This window comes from Eptesicus fuscus, chromosome 1 (genome assembly GCF_027574615.1).
Source record: "Eptesicus fuscus isolate TK198812 chromosome 1, DD_ASM_mEF_20220401, whole genome shotgun sequence".
Classification (NCBI taxonomy): Eukaryota; Metazoa; Chordata; class Mammalia; order Chiroptera; family Vespertilionidae; genus Eptesicus; species Eptesicus fuscus.
This window is the reverse complement of record NC_072473.1, coordinates 125,511,683-125,531,353: the sequence shown is the minus strand read 5'-3', so window position 1 is coordinate 125,531,353 and position 19,671 is coordinate 125,511,683. Positions and strand designations below refer to the sequence as shown.

The window sequence follows — 19,671 nt, the reverse complement described above, 5'->3', positions numbered from 1 at the left end:
GGGCATGCAGGAGGCAGCCGATCAATGGTTCTCTCTCATCATTGATGTTTCTCTCTCTCTCCCTCTCCCTTCCTCTCTGATATAAAAAATATTAATATTATAAGCTCCTTTCCTACTCATTCTATCATATACCCCATGGCTTCACACACACCCACATTTCAACATTGGTATCTGCTTCACCTGCACATCCAAGGTAATACTGGACATATCTGTGTCAATGTAGATTCTCCTTAAGCCAATACTTAATTTCAGAAGGTGGTCCATAGATTTAAAATAAAGTTTTGTTTTAATTGGCAGGTGGATCTGTTGGCACCAATGATTATTCACAGCATCATGACCCAGGGTGCCCGTCACAAGTTCTCCAGCCTCTACATCTCTCAGTTTATCATCATGTATAGTATCGATGGGCTGAACTGGCAGAGCTATCGAGGGAATTCCACTGGGACCTTAATGGTATGTAATTAGTCCTTTCCAGAGAATGCATGAATCTTTCAAAGAGCTTTTGACAGATTTCAGATATGGGACAAATGCTCCTAGCATCTACAGACTTAACTCCCAGAGTTTTCCATGTGTGTGTGGTAGGCGTGATTATGGATATACTAGAGGCCTGGTGCATGGATTCGTGCACCAGTGGGGTCCCTCAGCTTGGCCTGTGCCCTCTTGCAATCCAGGACCCCGCGGGGGATGTCGGACTGCCAGTTTCAGACCGATCCCCACAGGCCTGGCTGAGGGATGTAGTAGTGTGCAAAGTGGCAGGTGGCCAGGGAGGAGCCCCGGGCCTGGGCCGGGTGCCTCACGGCCCCCACTCATCCCGACTCTACTGAGCCTGCCACTACCACTCAGTAAGCTCGCTGAGAGGCGCTCCCACTGTGGGAGCACATTGACCACCGGGGCAGCTCCTGCGTTGAGCATCTGCCCCCAAGTGGTCAGTGTGAATCATAGCGACCGGTCGAACGGTCATAACAGTCGCTTAGGCTTATATATATATATATAGGTGGAAAAAAAATGTGGTAGTATCAAGGATCTCATAGATAATAGAAATTAAGAGATGCTCTGTTGATAGAAGCATGTGACTCAGGATGGGTGGACTGATAAGATTGTGAGTTTGCTTATGGATAATCTAAGTTTGAGGTGATAGTAGGTCAATCAGGTTAAATGTCCAGCAGGCAGTAGATGAAAGGGGCAAAAGCACCAATGCAGGCGAAGATTTGCATCTTCCACACAAAGGGATGGATGAAACATGGGAAATGATGAATTCTCTAGGGGCGAGCCCAAGACCCTTAAACAGGCTTAAAACCTTTGCAGCAACATCTACTCTTCCCTCATTTTTATGCCCTCTAATGAATTGATCCACAAATCCAGCCAATTCTTTCTTTGTAATGCCTCTCACGCCTCTTCTGCTTCATGGACACTGCTGTTACTATAGCCCACTTCGCAAGTGACCTATTAGGTTACATTCCTAACTAGTCTTGTAGCCCCTATGAAACCCAGACGAATCATGGGAAAATGACAGATCATCACAAATGTATCAGGTGGTGATGACAAAAATATGGCAAATTCCAGATGTGGTATCTCCTCTGGAATAAATGAAGACAGAAGCAGGCACCTGATATGGAGCTACTGACCTGGAAAATGCTTTTATGGTTATTCCCATTGATAAGCAAAATGAGAATATATTTGCATTTATGAAGTAGGAATAATGGTATTAACTTTACTGTTCATGCCTCAGGGTGATGCCAGCTTCCTTGTTTTTTTGTCATAATATAAAACCAAGGGACTCCAAACATCTTGTCACCCCCAACAAAACACCATACAAAGTTTAGTTGCACAAATTGACATTTTTACATGTCATTACGCTGATGACATGCTGACAAGACCTGGTAAACAGGAAATAGCAATCACCCTAAATGTTCCTATGATTAACATATTAATATACATACACACCGACACACAGTCACATATACAGATAGATAAATATATAAAACAAATAAGCCTCTCTTATTCCTGGCTTTAATGGGGATGGAGCCCATATTTTGCTGTTTTATATAATGTTCACGGTTAGTTTCAAACAAATACCTTTTGTCCTATTTAAAAAGTTTCCTTCTATTCTGACTTTACTTGGACTGGCTACAGAATTTCATCAAATGCTTTTTGAGCATTTTTGCTATGATCACATTTCTTCTTTCCTATTGTCAAATTACACTGAGTGGCCAGATTATTATGATCTCTGAACGCATAATAATCTGGCCACTCAGTGTGTGTGTGTGTGTGTGTGTGTGTGTGTGTGTGTGTGTGTGTGTGTGTTTTAGAGGCCTGGTGCATGAATTCGTGCATGGGTGGGGTCCGGCCAGCCTGGCCAGCGGGAGGGGACATGGGCAGCTGGCCGGCCTGCCTGCTGGTCAAACTCCTGGTCGAGGGGACAATTTGCATATTAGCCTTTTATTATATAGGATATACACTGAGTGGCCAGATTATTATGTGTTCAGAGATCATAATAATCTGGCCACTCGGTATATATTTACATTCAATGGTGTGCTAGCAAATGTTTAACAACTGGCTCTGGGGCAAAATGCACAAGGATTTGATGGGGAAAAGGCCTTCTCTGTAGCATTTGCTGATTTCTATGATGCAAATACTCCCTTTATACCAGGTTCCAAGGTGCTGGTGTAATGTCACTGAATGCAGAGCTTGGAACCCTTGAATACAGTTGGCTCTCACAAGCCAGTACTAGTGAGCTCCAGCACAGCACTGTACTACATTCCTGGGAAAACTGCCCTCAATCATAGTGTATTAATCATTTAAAACTTATCTGGGGCCCTGGCCGGTTTGGCTCATTGGGTAGAGCATTGGCCCACAGACTGAAGGGTCCTGGGTTCGATTCCATTCCCTGGGCTCCAACCCCTTCCCTTCTACTCTCTCTAAAAATCAGTGGAAGCCCTAACTGGTTTGGCTCAGTGGATAGAGCATCAGCCTGCGGACTGAGGGGTCCCAGGTTTGATTCCGGTCAAGGGCACATGCGAAGGTTGTGGGCTCGATCCCCAGTGGGGGGCGTGTGGGAGGCAGCAGATCAATGATTCTCTCTCATCGTTGATATTTCTATCTCTCTCTCCCTCTCCCTTCCTCTCTGAAATCAATAAAAATATATTTTAATAGAATGGGAAGAAAAAATTAAAAATTGATTTTATTTAGCTATCTTACTCAAGTTCCTAGACTTGATTTTAGACTTTTAAAACTTTTAAAGGAAGTTTCTGAATAATCTATTTTAACATTTTGTGCAACTAAACTTTGTACTTTGTGTGGACTAAACTTGTACTTCAATAATTAAATATTCTAAAATTTTATATATATATATATATATATATATACACACACACACACACACACATACACATATATACTAGAGGCCCAGTGCACGAATTCATGCACTTGGGGGCAGGGGGGGGTGCCCTCAGCCTGGCCTGCGCCCTCTTGCAGTCCGGGAGCCCTTGGGGATGTCCGACTGATGGCTAGTCAGACATCCTTAGTGCTGCGGCTTCTGGCTGAGCAGTGTGCCCTCCCACCCCCCACCCCCATGGGAGCGCACTGAGGGGGTAGCTTCTGCTTTGAGCGGAATCAAGCCCAAACCGACTCGCCAATATCCCCCAGGGGGTCCCAGATTGCTAGAGGGCACAGGCCAGGCTGAAGGCCCCACCAGTGCACAATCGGAGCCAGGGAGGGATGCAGAAGGTTGCCCAGCCAGGGAGGGACTGCAGGAGGGCTCCAGGACATGTCCGGCCCATCTCACTCAGTCCTGACCGGCCAGACCCCAGCAGCAAGCTCACAAGCGAGGAGTTGAGCGGTCTCAGCATATCATTAGCATATTATGCTTTGATTGGTTGAATGGACGACTGGACACTTAGCATATTAGGCTTTTATTATATAGGATATTAAAAAATAAAATAAAATCAATGGAAAATATCCTCGGCGGATAATAACAACAACAACAAAAAACTCATCTAGATCCAATTTGCTAGCATCCTATTTAGATCTATTCTATCTTACTAATAAATAAAATTGGTTTACCTTTTCAGGGGCTCTATTATCAGGTTTTGGCATGAGTATTCTATTAAACTTGAAAATAAAGTGGAAAAGCTTCCATTTTTTCCATTAAACTATTGCTCTAAAATAGTTTAATTAATGTAGTAATCATGTGTGTAATGAAAGTTAGAAGCCACTTGTGCCTTATTAGATGGTAGATACTTGACAACTGGCACCTCATTTTGTTAATTAACTTCTGTACATTAGAGTCCTGTCTCCCTTCCCATGTCATATATCTACACACACACACACACACTTTTCCCTTCTTTTTTTAAAAAAAAATATTTTCATTGATTTCAGGGAGGAAGAGAGAGGGAGAAAGGGATAGAAACATCAATGATGAGAGAGAATCATTGATTGGCTGCCTCCTGCATGCCCCCTACTGGGGATTTAGCCCGCAACCCCCAGGCACATGCCCTTGACCGGAATCCAACCCGGGACCTTTCGGTCCACAGGCCAATGCTTTATCCACTGAGCCAAATGAGCTAGGGCTCTCTTTTCCCTTCTTTATCAGACTTAGCGGGTGTTTGTCTATTCCTTCAGATATTCCAAGAATCAACTCTGTGTCTTAAAATGGAACATAGATTTTAAAGTGTTGTTTTGTAATTCATTAATTTCTGTTCAAAACTTTGAGAATTGTCTTTCACTTTCTTTTAGTTTATTTTCTGTTTCCTAGAATCTGCAGTTGAAGGACTAGTTCATTCATTTTTTATCTTTCTTGTTCAATGATAACAATAAAATAGTTATTAACCACTCTCATAAGGGCCATTCCTTTAAGTTATTAACTACAGTTGGTCCTTGAACAGCTCAGGGGTTTGGGCACCTACAGCACAGGCAGTTGAAAATCTGCTTATAGTTTTTTAATATATATTTTTATTGTTGACAGTATTACAGATGACCCCCTTTTCCCCGCCCCAGCCTTCACCATACTATTATCTGTGCCCATAGGCTATGCATATAAGTATATAAGTTCTTTGGTTTTTCTCTTCTCACCCTTCCCACAACCCTTCTTAGATATGTCAGTCTGTTCCATGTCTCAGGACTTATTTTCTTGGTCAATCAATTTTGTTCATTAGATTCCACATATGAGTGGGATCATGTGATACTTGTCTTTCTCTGACTGGCTTGTTTCACTTAGCATAATACTCTCCAGGTCCCTCCATGCTGTCTCAAAGGGTATGAGACCCTTCTTTTTCACAGCTGCATAGTGTTCCATTGTGTAAATGTACTACAGCTTTCTTATCCACTCATATACTGATGAGCACTTGGGCTGTTTCCAAACCTTAGCTATTGTACATAGCGCTGCTATGAACATAGGGGTGCGTATATTCTTTCTGATCGGTGTTTTGGGGTGTTTAGGATACATTCCCAGAAGTGGGATCACTGAGTCAAATGGAGTTCCATTTTTAATTTTTTGAGGAAACTCCATACTGTTCTCCACAGTGGCTACACCAGTCTGAATTCCCACCAGCAGTGAACAGTGTTCCCTTTTCGTTTATAATTTAGGACGGCCCTCCACTTAGGTGGATTCCAAATTACCAGTTGGCCCTTGAACATTGTGGCTTTGAACTGCATGGGTCAATTGAAAATATCCAAGTATAAGTGGACCAGTGCAGTTCAAATGTCAACTGTACTATGTTCTAGGTTCTCGCAAAAGGATGAGTAAACTAGAACCCATGGATTTGGACTACAACCTGCTTTTGTATGGGCTGTGAGTTAAGAATGGTTTTTACATATTTAAAGTTGCAGAAACAGAAAACTACGCTACAGAGATCATTTGTGGCCTGAAAAGATTAAAATATTTTGGCTGGTCCTTTACAGAATAGGTTTTCAGACTGGTGGTCTAGTCCAGTGGATGGCAAACTGCGGCTCACGAGCCACATGCGGCTCTTTGGCCCTTTGAGTGTGGCTCTTCCACAAAATACCACGACCTGGACGAGTCTATTTTGAAGAAGTGGTGTTAGAAGAAGTTTAAGTTTAAAAAATTTGGCTCTCAAAAGAAATTTCAATCGTTGTACTGTTGATACTTGGCTCTGTTGACTAATAAGTTTGCCGACCACTGGTCTATTCTAATGGCAGTATAGACACCTAGGCAGTTAGCATTAACCAGAACCTTCTGTTCCAGAGCTTGTCTAATTTATAAATTTCAGTCTTAGTAATCTTCCTCCAGTGCAGTAGTTCTCTAATGTTTTATATCTTTGTACCATTCACATACAGAATACTTTAAATATATTTTTATTGGTTTCAGAGAGGAAGGGAGAGGGAAAGAGAGATAGAAACACCAATGATGAGAGAGAATCATTGATGGGCTGCCTCCTGCACAATTGGGGGTGGAGCCTACAACCCAGGCATGTGCCCTGACCAGGAATCAAACCGTGACCTCCTCGTTCATAGGTCAACGCTCAACCACTGAGCCACCACGACCAAACCAAAATATTTTTCATAATATTTCTCATCACAGAAGCCCCACCCCCATAAAGGGGGAAAAGGGAACCCCAAAAATCCTTTAAAGATCAATGATTTGCTGCCATTTTCAGGTTGATAATATTTTGAATGCTAATTTTAAATTGTCAATGAACGTTTCAATGATGCACATCTTTCCCTCTGGTTTTCAAGTTAAAAAGACTGGCTGTATGCTTTAAAATATTTATTTTCGGTCATGTTAGAAATCAGTGTTAATTTGGGTATTAAGTTGATATGTGGCAAGAGAACTCTGTCAAAATCGCGGAAATCTGACTTGGGCCCAGCTATCTATACTATGAAATTTCTGAGGGACATACCTAAATGAGCTAATGGCAAATGGAAAACAACATTTAGTGTTTCCTAAAATTATACTTGTATACCCAATACTTGCCTCTCTGGTAACCCCTCCACCCACCTCCTTAATGCAAGAAGTTTAGATCAGAGGCCTAAGGAGGATTTTTCTTAAACCCAAATCCAAATACTACCATTAGTCACATTACATAACTCCTAAGCATTCCTGTCATAAGACAGAAAGACAGACAGCCAGGCCTACAGAACAGGGTGAGAAGAGTATACCCAAAAAAGCAAAGCACAAAGCAGCATGCACCCTTACCACTTTTGCAATAAATTAGGGTACCAAAGGACCTTTCCCGGCAGCCAATGAGAGCACAGGAATGGTGGCTCAATCTGTCACAATAGGTGTATGCTGTCACTCCTTGCCTATTGCTTCCACACTGTTGAAATAGAAGCAGGAAAGTCGCATCCATTTTGCCCAGCCAGTGTACTCAGTGGTTGAGCAGCGACCTATGAACCGGGAGGTCACGGTTCAATTCTGGGTCAGGGCACATGCCTGGGTTGTGGGCTGGATCCCCAGTAGGAGTGTGCAGGAGGCAGCCGATCAATGATTCTCTCTCATCATTGATGTTTCTATCTCTCTTTCCCTCTCCCTTCCTCTCTGAAATCAATAATTATATATATATATATATATATATATATATATATATATATATATATATATATTTTTTTTTTTTTTAATTACCACCCAGCCCTAGCTGGTTTGGTTCAGTAGATAGAGCGTCAGCCTGCAGACCAAAGGGTCCAGGGTTTGATTCCGGTCAAGGGCACGTACCTTGGTTGCAGGATCCTCCCCAGCCTGGGGCCCTGGTCAGGGTTTGTGGAGGAGGCAACCAATCAATGTGTTTTCTCTCACATTGATGCTTCTCTCTGTCTCTCCCTCTCTCTTCCACTCTCTAAAAATCAATGGGAAAATATCCTCAGGTGAGGATTAACAAAGAAAACAATAATAATTTAATAAATAAATAAATAAAATTCCCACCCATTTTGAGGCACTTAATTCATAGAGACAACCATCCACACATCCCCTCAAAAAATACAAAACAAAAACCTACCCCCAAACTGTGTCCTTCAATCTCACCCCAAAAGATTAGTACTGTATACAATTTCAGCCTAAAGGATGAGAACTCTGGAGTATACCCAAAGAGTATATTCTGAAGTTCTTATCACTCTCAAAACTGTAAATATAATAAACTAGAGGCTCGATGCACGAAATTCGTGCAAGGGGCTTGGCCCTCACAGCCCCGGCTTCGTCCAGAAGGTCTTCCGGAAGGACATATGGAAGGTTGTTTGGCTGTTCGGTCTAATTGGCATATTAGCTCTTTATTATATAGGATTATATAGGATTGCATTAAAACAAAAAACAGCTAAGTGGGTTTGCATGTAACATTTAGACCAAAAAGCCTTGGAAATTTAGTGTTTTTAAATGGCATGCTATCGCCTAGCTCAGTGGTCGGCAAACTTCGGCTCTCGAGCCACAAGTGGCTCTTTGGCCCCTTGAGTTTTTGGAAAAGGCCAGCTAAGTTAATAACAATGTACCTACCTATATAGTTTAAGTTTAAAAAATTTGGCTCTCAAAAGAAATTTCAATCGTTGTACTGTTGATATTTGGCTCTGTTGACTAATGAGTTTGCCGAGCACTGGCCTAGCTGGTTTGGCTCAGTGGCTAGAGCGTCGGCCTGTGGACTGAAGGGTCCCAGGTTCCATTCCAGTCAAGAGCACATGCCCGAGTTATGGACTTGATCCCCAGTAGGGGGCATGCAAGAGGCAGCAATCAATGATTCCCTCTCATCATTGATGTTTCTATTTCTCTCTCTCCCCCTCTCACTTCCTCTCAGAAATCAACAAAAAATTAAATAAATAGCATGCCATGATGGTTTTAGGGAATGACACTGGCTTGCATATTCATGATCACACAACACCAAAGAACCATGCTGATTTTATATACTTAAGTTACAGAAAGATCGCTACTAATAAAAATGGTCCTGGGTAGTCCAGATACCTCTCAGAATAGAACCATAAATGTGAATTTCAGTGCACACCTGCCACATTTAGGTTGGGCCCCACTCCCCTTCAGTCTACCCTTGAAACGACCTTGCACGGAATATATTTATTTGTATCGCAGCTGAGTAAGGAGCACAGGGCAAATGATCTCTGTAGATTCCCTGTCTGGCATAGCCCATACACCAGACTAGATGCACTGTCAACTTCAAATGAATGAACACATCTTGGAACTAAGAACTACCTGTTTCTGCTTTCTGCCTCCTGCCAGGTAGATAAGTTATACCCATTTTATAGGTGAACTAAATCTAAAGCAAAGCGAGGAGTATTGGAATGGCTTTATCATGGATTTAGGGCTATAGCAACAATTGTACCAATCAGCTGATTCCCACCAATAAGTATGAGGCAGATAAAACAAAGGAGAAATACACCAATAAATTAATCACCATAAAAAAACCCACATAGCTTAGTGTGCAATAAATTCCTGACAGTGAAACAAAGACTAGAGCGTGGGTGCATGGGCGGATCAACTTGGATGGAAGAGGGATAAAAGGATTCTCATTTTGCCCTGGCCTGTGTTGCTCAGTGGTTAGAGCATAGGCCTGCGCAAGCAAGGATTTCGAATTTGATTCCCATCAAGGGCAGGTACCTGGGCTGCAGGTTTGATCCCCATCCCCTGTTGGGGCGCATGCAGGAGGCAACCAATCCATCACATCAATGTCTCTCTCTCTCTCTCCCCCTCCCACCTCCCTTCCACTCTCTCTCTCTCTCTCCCTAAAAAATCAAAAGCAGCAGCTCTCTTCCGGTGAGGATATTTTTAAAAAAAAGGAGTCTCATTTTTATGTTGCAGTTTTGGGGAAGCGAGCCATGTGTTCTGCCCCGATCCCATCACACTGTTTTTTTCTCCCACTATTACGGAAATCTATCAACTAAATTTCTGTGGTGGCAAGAGGAATAAGCTAACAAAGGTAGAACCGCTGTGATCAATTAACTTTTATTTCCCTCCAAATGCCAAGGCGGTGCCCGCGGTCTGGCCGCAGGCAAAGTCACCAGGCTAATGTGAGTCATCCGATCCCCTGTCCCGAGGGGGAGATGGTTTCTTGCAGCACGAGGTGAAGCAGGTGGTTCTGCTCGGCGCTCAGCAGCGGCCACAGCTCCACCTGCAGCGCCTTGACGGCTTCCGTGTCCTTCTCGTGGGTGGCCATGACCAGCGACTGCAGCAGCAGGAAGAGGTCTTCGGGGAGCTGGCCGCTGCTCTCCTGGCCCTGGCTGTCGAACGCCTCCCAGGAGTACTTCTCCAGGGTGTGGGCGTGCTCCGGGAGCAGCTTGGCGGGCGGGGGCTGCAGCAGCAGCAGCAGCAGCACGCGGGACACCTCGCACCGGACCAGGATGTCCGAGAAGGCGCCCAGCACCGCGGGGGAGGGCGCGGCCGCAGAGCCGGCGTTGGGAGGAGGCAGCGCGGCGGTCGGGGCGGGGGCCGCGCCGGGTCCATGCTGGAGGCCTAGCGGCTGCGACTGTACCTGCGACTGCGGCTGCGGCGGGAGCGGCGGCGGCGGCGGCTGCACCGGGTGGCTGCCGTGCTCCTGCGCCAGGCGCTGCATGCGGGTGAAGATGGCCAGGGCGCCGTTGTAGTCGCGCGCCAGCAGCTGGCAGGAGGCGGCGTCCCCCAGCGCCTGCAGCGCGGCCAGGGGCAGCTGCGACAGCTGCAGCTGGGCGGCGCGCTGGAAGTGGCCGGCGGCGGCGGCCGGCTGGCCCAGGTCGCGCAGGGCGGCGGCCAGCTCCAGGCAGAGGGCGGCGGCGGCGGCCGGCTGGCCCAGCTCGAGGTGCAGGCGCACGGCGGCGCCCAGGGCGCTGGCGGCCGCCTGCAGGGGCTCCCCGTAGGCGGCGGGGCAGGCGAGGCGCTGGCGCGCGTCGAGCTCCTGCTGCAGGAAGAGGCGGGCGGCCTCGGTGAGCGCCAGGGCCTCCCCCGGCCCGTGGAACAGCGCCTGGTGGCAGCGCGCCACGGCCAACTGGCACCAGGCCGCGTAGGGCAGGCACTCCTGGGCGCGCAGCTCGCGGCCCAGCTGGGCGAACTGCTCGCCGGCCTCCGCCACGTTCGGCTTCCGCAGGAACCGCTTCTTCAGCTTGTTAGACACCTGCCGGTACCTGGCCAGGAAGTCCCCGGTCTCGGGCCCCGGGCCCGCACCGCCACCCAAGCCGCCGGAGGACGCCGCCATGTTCCCAGCCCGAGCGCTTCCGGTCGCGGTGACGCAGCAGGGTGGACCTGCGGGTGCTGGCGCCTGGCTGCAAGGTGCCCGGCGTCCGCCTCACGCAGGCTCCCGCACCTAAGCCCCGCGCCCCCTAGTTGCCGTGGTGATATGCAAAATACCGGCGTCCTGGGGCGGGGCCTGGCCTGGTGCAGAGAGCATAAACAAATCACGGCGCCTGGGGCGGGGCCTGGCCGCAAGCCCTCTGTTGCTAGGTGACAGCTTGTTTACCCAGGTTGCTAAGGGTGTTTCTGGCATCTCTAAAGGAACAGGACCAAAACTAAACTCGTGATCCCGCGTGACCCTCATTCTGATTTTGCATCTTTCTCCTTGTGTTCCCCTCTGCCCCCGCATCAGTCCTCAATCTTCCCGTCAAGGCCACTGCCCCATGAGAGTCGATGCCAACCACCCCTCCATTCTGCACGCGGGTTGGCATTGCACCTTCACCTATCACGACGCCTGAGTCATGGCCTTGCACTCCACCCCAGTGAACACCAGCCTCCCGGGGACGTTGCCAGGCTCTGACTTGCTCAGAGGCGATGGGGGGTCTTGCATACCCCAGCCTCCCCCCACCCCAGCCGGCCTCCCCCGCCCTGGACCCCCCGGGCACTGTCACCATGAGGGGCTGCTCCTCTTGTCATCCCCAACTCCACCCCCGCTCCCGGGACACACCACCACCCGCCCCATCCCTCCACCTTCCCCCCCCCCCCCAAAGTGACTGAAGAAGGCACATGGGTTTCCGTCAACACTTTATTTTCAATAACTTTGCCCAAGGCGCCAGGCCGCCTGGGCTGGGAGGGGTGGGGGCCCGGGACCCCGGGCCATGTCGGGAAGCTACTGCCTGCCCGGGGCAGCCAGGGATATGGTGGTGTTCTCGAAGAAGCCGCTGAGCAGTGCGTTGTTGTGGATCGCCATGTCCAGCAGCTCTGGGGTGATGCGCCTGCAGCCGATTTTCTGGGCCTCGTTGCCCGCCAGCTCCAGGACGGTGGCCGTCAGGTACTGGATGATGGCCGCCAGGTACACGGGGGCGTTGGGGCTGAGACGCTGGGTGTAGTGGCCGTCCAGCAGGAGGCGCTCCAGGTGGCTCACAGAGAAGGTCAAGTCGGCTCTGGTGGTGCGGCTGCGGTTGCGGGTCCGCCTCTGGTGATCAGAAGACCCCCCACGGCTCCTTTGCCCAGACATGATGGGCGCTGGAGTGCGCTGTCTCCGACCCGCCTAGATCTGCAGTGCTGTGCGGTGCGGTTCAGTGCGGTGCGGTTCAGTGCGGTCAGGTAGGTGCCAGTTGGTCTCAACCGTTCAAAACGGCCGGTACGGAGGCTCCTGCGCTGTATCCTAGCGACCCCTTTCTGGCCCCTCATTGGTCCAGGTACAGGCCCTATAACCTAGAAGTTCCATGAGGTCACTGCTTTCCCATTGGCCCTGGTGAGCCTGGGCCTGCTAAGAAGGAATGCTGGCAGCTCCCTGCTCACCCTTGCTTACGGGACCCTCTCTTTGAGGGAACTCTCACTGTCCACTGGACCAGAACATTGTACAACAAATACACAATAGGTGGCACAGGGTATACACTCCTGGTGTTGGACAGCCAGCATAACTACTTCCAAAACGTTGGAATCTCCCCTGTACCCTGCGTGGCAGTCACTCCCACTGCCCTCCTCCTCTCCCCACTTCCCTATCCCCTTCCTCCTCCCCTAGACCCCAGACAACCATGAATCTGCTTCCTGTCCATAGAGGTTTACCAATTCTGGAAACTTCCTAGAGAAGGAATCATACAATAAATAGTTGGCCTTTTGTGTCTGGCTATTTTCACTAAGCATAATGTTCTTGTTATAATTCAACCACGTGGTATCATGAATCAGCACTTCATTCCCTTTTCGTGGCTGTATAATATTCCATTGTATGGATGGACTACATGTTGTGCATTAGTTCCTCAGTTGATGGATGTTTGGGTAATTTCCACCTTTTGGCTATTGTGAGTAATGCTGCAATAAACATCCTAGTACAGGGTTCCATTTGAGCACCTGTTTTCAGTTCTTTGGGGTATATACCCATGAATAGCATTATGGGTTTATTTAATGACTCTTAATTTTATTCCATTGATCTAATTATCTGTCCTTATGCTAGCACCACATAGTTTTGATAATTATAGCTTTATGCTGCTTTGAAATAGGCAAGTGTGCATCCTCAAACTTTTTTCCCTTCTCAAGATTATTTTGGCTATTCAAAGTCTCTTGAAATTCCATTTGAATTTAGCATTGGCTTTTACATTTCTGTAACAAATCATTGCGATTGTGATAGCAATTGCATTTACTCTGTTGATAAGTTTGGTTAGAATTGCCATCTTAGCCATGTTAAGACTTCCAATTCATGAGTGCTGATATCTTTCCATTTGTTAGGTCATCTTTAATTTCTTGTGCACCTCCTTGGCTAAATTTATTCCTGTGTGTTTTATTTCTTTTGATGTTATTTTAAATAGACTTGTTAATTTCATTTTGGATTTTTCATTGCTAGTTTATAGAAATACAACGGGTCCTGTATCCTGAAACTTTATTGAATCTATTTATTAACTTTAATAATCTTTTGTGGATTCTTTAGGGATTTCTAATATGTAAGACAATGTCATCTGAAAATAGAGATAGTTTTACTTCTTCCTTTCCAATTTGGATGTATTTTATTTCTTTTTCTTACCTTATTATTCTGGCTAGGACTTCCCTTACAACCTTGAAAAGAAGCCGTGAGGGCAAACATTGTTGTCTTGTTCTGATGTTAGGGGGAAAGTTTTCCTCTTCCACCACTGAGTATGACATTAGCTTTAGGTATTTTCTAAATGCCCTCTTTTATGTTGAGGAAATTTATGTTGTTGGATTTTGTTGATTTTTTTTTCCTCATCAATTGAGATGGTCATATGGGTTTTTATTTTTAGTTCAGTAATGTGGTGTTGATTAACCACTTTTCTTATGTTGAACCACCATTGCATCCCTGTGATAATTCTACCTGGACATGGAATGTAATGTTCATACTATACTCTTGGGTTCATTTTGCTAAAATTCTTATGAGGATTTTGCATCTATATTGGTGAAGAATATTGGTCTGTAATTTTTTTTTTTTTGTGGTATATAAGGACTTGGTGTCAAGGTAATGCTGGCCTTGAAGGATAAGTTGGGAAGTTTTCTCTCCTTTTCTATCTTTTGGAAGAGTTTGGAAAAGATTGGCATTAATCTTTCTTTAAATATTTTGTAGAGGAAAGATCTGAGATGGTGTCAGAGTAGGTGTACACTCACCTCCTCCAAAAACCAAACTGGAATTACAACTAAAATATAGGACAATTAACCTGAGTAACCAACCAAAGAATGGCTGAACAGAAGTCTTATAACCAAGGATTTACAGAAGAAGCCACATCAAGACTGGTAGGAAGTGCAGAGACTTGAAAAGCACTGGCCCTGTTCTCATGGGACAGGCCTGAGAATCTAGAGGGATATCTCAGCAGCAAATTTTCTCCCTAAGGAGTGAGAGGCCTCAACCCCGCACTGGGCTTCTCAGCCCAGAGCACCAGAGCCAGGAAGAGAGCCCACATAGCATCTGGCTGTGAAAATCAGTGGGAATTCTAACTGCCAGGAATTGGCAGAAGCCTGCTAGAAACCTAGGCTCCCTCTTAAAGGGCCAGCACACAAAAATCTCATTCACAACCACACACCCTGGGCTCTGGTGATGGGAGGGCAGAGCAGACTAGAGTCACGTGGGGAGAAGCAGGGGTTTGTGGCTTTTGGGAGAGAGCTGAAGAGACAGCCACCAGGGTCCCTGTGCTGAGTCCCTCTCCCATACCATAGAAGTCATCTTTCTTGGATGGAGTACTCCCTTACAGCATCAGCCTGGGGCAGTGGTCGGCAAACTCATTAGTCAACAGAGCCAAATATCAACAGTACAACGATTGAAATTTCTTTTGCGAGCTGAAAACCGACTTCTGCGTATGGGCCACAAAGTTTCAATCGCACTGTATGTGCGCGCCCGCACGTGGTATTTTGTGGAAGAGCCACACTCAAGGGGCCAAAGAGCCGCATGTGGCTCACAAGCCGTGGTTTGCCGACCACTGGCCTAGGGGAATGCAATAGCCCCACCCTCTGGACTCACTGTCACCTTACCCTGCAGAGCTCACACCCTGCTGAGGAATCAACTGCCTGGGCAGGGGTGTAGAGATCCGGGCAGACTCAGACAGTGTCAGTGATTGAGATTGGTGGCTCTGGGGACGGGGCCTTCCCCCAAGCCTGACTGATGCATCCCCATCATGGGAGATCCACTGGCCCCACCCTCCTAACTCTCAGCAGCCCCGCCCTGCTGAGCTTGAGCTCCTGGCAGAATCTGGAACACACTGAGTTGTGTGGCTCAAGGACAGGGGCCATTTTCCCCTCACACACCTGACTGGTATTGAGCCCTCCCTTCACAGGGCCAAATCTTGGTCTGTTTGGGCCTGATAAACTCTGCTGGCCTCACCCTGACAATTTTGTGAGACCCTGCCATTCCACAAAGGTCTATGGGCATCTGGAGGATGGCAGCTAGACTTGGTATAGCCTGGGACATTTGCTGAGTGGCCACAGACCCAGCACTGACACCAAGATCGAACCTGTATCAATCTGGTGGACACTATTTTCTCCTACCTGGTGACTCACTGAGTCCCTTCCTCATGAAACTCTAGTACCACCAGAGACACTTTCAGTGACCGAGCCAAACAGGCTGCCAGGAGGTAGAAGCAGGCAGAGGCAGATCTCAGATGCCTTGGGCCTTTTACTGACCTTCCCCCTAGTGCAGTGGTCGGCAAACTGCAGCTCGCGAGCCACATACGGCTCATGAGCCGCGGTTTGCCGCTCTGTTGACTAATGAGTTTGCTGACCACTGACCTAGACTCTCGATTCCAATAATTACAGGCTGTTGTTGTTCCTTGTGATTAAGCCCCTACCCCAGTGGTCGGCAAACTCATTAGTCAATAGAGCAGCAAACCTCAGCTCACGAGCCACATGTGGCTCATGAGCCGCAGTTTACCGACCACTGCCCTAGTGGAAGCCAGCCTTGGTTCACAGCTTGGTCCTTCCCATGCACACCAAGGCCCAGTAGAGGCAGCCACAAACTGTAGTTCCAAACAGGTTGCCCAAGGCCAGTCACAGGCAGCATCTGGCATTGACCTGAACCAGAGTCCTCCCAAGAGCCCCCAGAACAAATACACCTGCTCCAAACAACATCAGAGCAGGATTGAACTAGCTCCACAAGTGGCACATCCAAAGGGAGATGTCGACAGGCACCAGGCCCTGCTGAGGCGAACCAGCACCCGCACAGCAGCTCATGCACTATAGTCATGTTCAGTCTCCACAGTCAGCCAGCCTATGGGTTGACCCCATGCACAGACATGCCAACAGCAATCAAGACTCAATTACAATAGGAAGGCTCACATAACCCATAGAAGGGACATTCCTGTAGCACCTTGCTTGGGTGATCAGGAAGACTGTGCTATTGAGCCTCATAGGACACCAACCACATAAGGCCATCACAGCAAGATTGGGAAACAAATAAAGGGAGCCAAAAATGGGTAGACAAAGAAACATGCCCCAACAGTTATAATAAGACAAAGAAGGAAACTACATAATGATAAAGGGATCACTTCAACAAGAGGATATAACCCTTGTAAACATTTGTGCATCCAACATAGGAGCACCTAAATATATAAAGCAAATCTTGATGGACATAAAGGGAGATGCTGACACTAATACAATCATAGTATGGGATTTTAACAACCCAATGGGTAGAGCTTCCAGACAGAAAATCAACAAGGAAACAGCTGCCTTAAATGACACACTAGATCAGATGGATTTACTTGATATCTTCAAAGCAATTCACCACAAAGCAGCAGAACATACATTCTTTTCAAGTGCACATGGAACATTTTCTAGGATAGACCACATTTTAGGACACAAAACAAGTCTCAATAAATTTAAGAAGATTGAAATCATATCAACATCTTCTCTGACCATAACGGTATGAAACTAGAAATCAATCACAATAAAAATATGAAAAAAGCAAACACCTGGAGGCTTAATAGCATGTTACTAAACAATGAATGGGTTAGCAATGAGATAAAGGAAGAAATCAAAAGATACCTTGAAACAAATGAAAATGGGAACACAACAACCTAATATTTATGGGACGCAGTGAAAACATTCCTAAGAAGGAAATTCATAGCATTACAGGCCTACCTGAAAAAGCAAGAACATTTTCAAATAAACATTCTAACCTAACACTTAAAGAAACTAGAAAAAGAACAACAATCAAAGCCCAAAGTGAGTAGAAAAAAAGAAAAAAACAAGTATCAGAGCAGAAATAAAATAGAATCTAAAAAATCAATGAAACCAAGAGTTGGTTCTTTGAAAAGATAAACAAGATTGATAATTTTTTTTTTAATCCTCACCCCAGGATATTTTTCCATTGATTCTTGGAGAGAGTAGAAGAGACAGAAAGACAGAGAGAAACATTGATGTGAGAGAAACACATTGATTGGTTGCCTCCTGTATGAGCCACTAACAAGGCCCAGGCCAGGGAGGAAGTATGTGCCCTTGACCGGAATCGAACCCGGGACCTTTCGGTCCACAGGCCTACGTTCTACCACTGAGCCAAACCAGCTAGGAAAAGATTGATAAGCCTTTAATCAAACTCATCAAAAAAGAGAGAGGATCCAATTTTTAAAAATTCTTCATAATACTATAACTCTGATGTGTGATTCAGGGTGGGGCAAAAGTAGGTTTACAGTTGAGTACACGAAATAGAGTTCATTCTTGTATTATTATTATTTATTAAGTATTCTATTATTTCCCATATGAACAACTGCTAACCTACTTTTGCCCCACCTTATATAACAAGCACATTGATTCCTATTTCAGTGTATTCAAGTAGATACAAAATGCCAGGTATTTTATGAGAGATGATTTTCAACTTTTCTTGCACTGTATGCCATGTTTTAATTCTAGGCCTTTGGAATTGTCATTACTACCATATGTCTCAAACTGTGTTCCTTTTCCCGCAAATAGGTCATGTGCTTTTCTCTAGAATGTAGGCATGTCATGGTCCTAAATTTCACATGTTGGATATTAACATTTTTCTCATAAATTCATACGTAAGGAGTCATTCATTAATGCCCGGCAGTTCACACATGCACACAGAGCCCAGAGTATTTTTTAAATTTATTGGGGTGACATTGGTTAGATCTGTGGTCGGCAAACTGCGGCTCGCGAGCCACCTGCGGCTCTTTGGCCCCTTGAGTGTGGCTCTTCCACAAAATACCACGGCCTGGGCGAGCCTATATTGAAGAAGTGGCGTTAGAAGAAGTTTAAGTTTAAAAAATGTGGCTCTCAAAAGAAATTTCAATCGTTGTACTGCTGATATTTGGCTCTGTTGACTAATGAGTTTGCCGACCACTGGGCTAGGGCATTTGCCTGCAGAGCCCACATTCCTGGTAGACAGTTGAGACCAGTGTGGTAAGCTGCCGATTCCCAGTCCTCTTTCCTAGCTGACTCTGCCCTAAGCTAGTGCCTCACCAATGTTAAGTTCTGATTCAGTAGATCTAGAATAAGGCCCAAGCTATGACATTTCTAATTGCTCCCAAGTGAAGCTGATGCTCCTGGTCTGTGACCCACACTGGATCAGCAAAGCCCCAGATGGCTTCCTCAACATTGGTGAACTTTTTATGGGACCCCAAAATAGACTACTTTACCTGCCCAGACCCCATTTCCCTTGTTCCATTCCTCTTCCTGGTATTTTTCTCCTTCTTGTACTCTATCCTAACATCTGTCTAGCCCAAATGGTTTTGAATGTTGGATGCTTTTGAGAAATGCACAAAGGAAAATATGATTGGGAGGAATTGCTTTTTGCTCTGTCTTCACTTTCCATGTATCTGTGCTAATCCCTCTCTACAGGTCTTCTTTGGCAATGTGGATTCATCTGGAATAAAACACAATATCTTTAACCCTCCAATTATCGCTCGGTACATCCGTTTGCACCCAACACACTACAGCATCCGCAGCACTCTCCGAATGGAATTGATGGGCTGTGATTTAAACAGTAAGTGCCACGTCATCCCATATCCTTCCATCTCCAAACGATGAATAGAATAATTAATAGTCCTAGTTTACCAGAGGCTGCGGGTTTTCTCAGCATATAGAACTATTAATGCTAAAACCAGCAAAGTCCTGGGCAAACCCAGGACTTGGTCATTCTTTTTTAAAAATATGTATTTTTATTGATTTCAGAGAGGAAGGGAGAGGGAGAGAGAGAGAAACATCAATGATGAGAGAGAATCATTGACCAGCTGTCTCCTGCACGCCCCACACTGGGGATCGAGCCCACAACCCTGACCTGGAGTTGAACAGTGACCTCCTGGTTCATTAAGTCAATGCCCAACCACTGAGCCATGCCAGCTGGGCAGGACTTGATCATTCTAATCATGGGATTCCCCATGGGAAGCCACCTCCTACTCTACTATTAATAAGGCAAATAA

At 46.2% G+C, this 19,671-nt stretch overlaps 3 protein-coding genes across 6 annotated transcripts in view; 1 reads left to right on the top strand and 2 right to left on the bottom strand.

Annotated features, from left to right (window-relative positions):
• The window catches only part of F8 (coagulation factor VIII), an 86,139-nt gene that overhangs the window by 60,483 nt on the left and 5,985 nt on the right, over positions 1–19,671 (top strand). For all 4 annotated transcript variants that reach the window (XM_028136431.2, XM_054713568.1, XM_054713574.1 and 1 more), the window contains 2 exons: positions 298–453; positions 19,091–19,235. In XM_028136431.2, coding sequence (XP_027992232.2) covers positions 298–453; positions 19,091–19,235 — 301 coding nt within the window. The remainder of the gene's footprint in view (positions 1–297; positions 454–19,090; positions 19,236–19,671) is intronic.
• F8A1 (coagulation factor VIII associated 1) lies at positions 9,874–11,243 on the bottom strand. Its single transcript, XM_054713587.1, has one exon. It carries the CDS (start codon positions 11,109–11,111, stop codon positions 9,960–9,962), a length of 1,152 nt encoding a protein of 383 aa, XP_054569562.1. The 5' UTR covers positions 11,112–11,243; the 3' UTR covers positions 9,874–9,959.
• LOC129148535 (histone H2A-Bbd type 2/3) lies at positions 11,884–12,323 on the bottom strand. Its single transcript, XM_054713596.1, has one exon. The coding sequence runs from the start codon at positions 12,321–12,323 to the stop codon at positions 11,976–11,978; it is 348 nt and encodes a 115-aa protein (XP_054569571.1). The 3' UTR covers positions 11,884–11,975.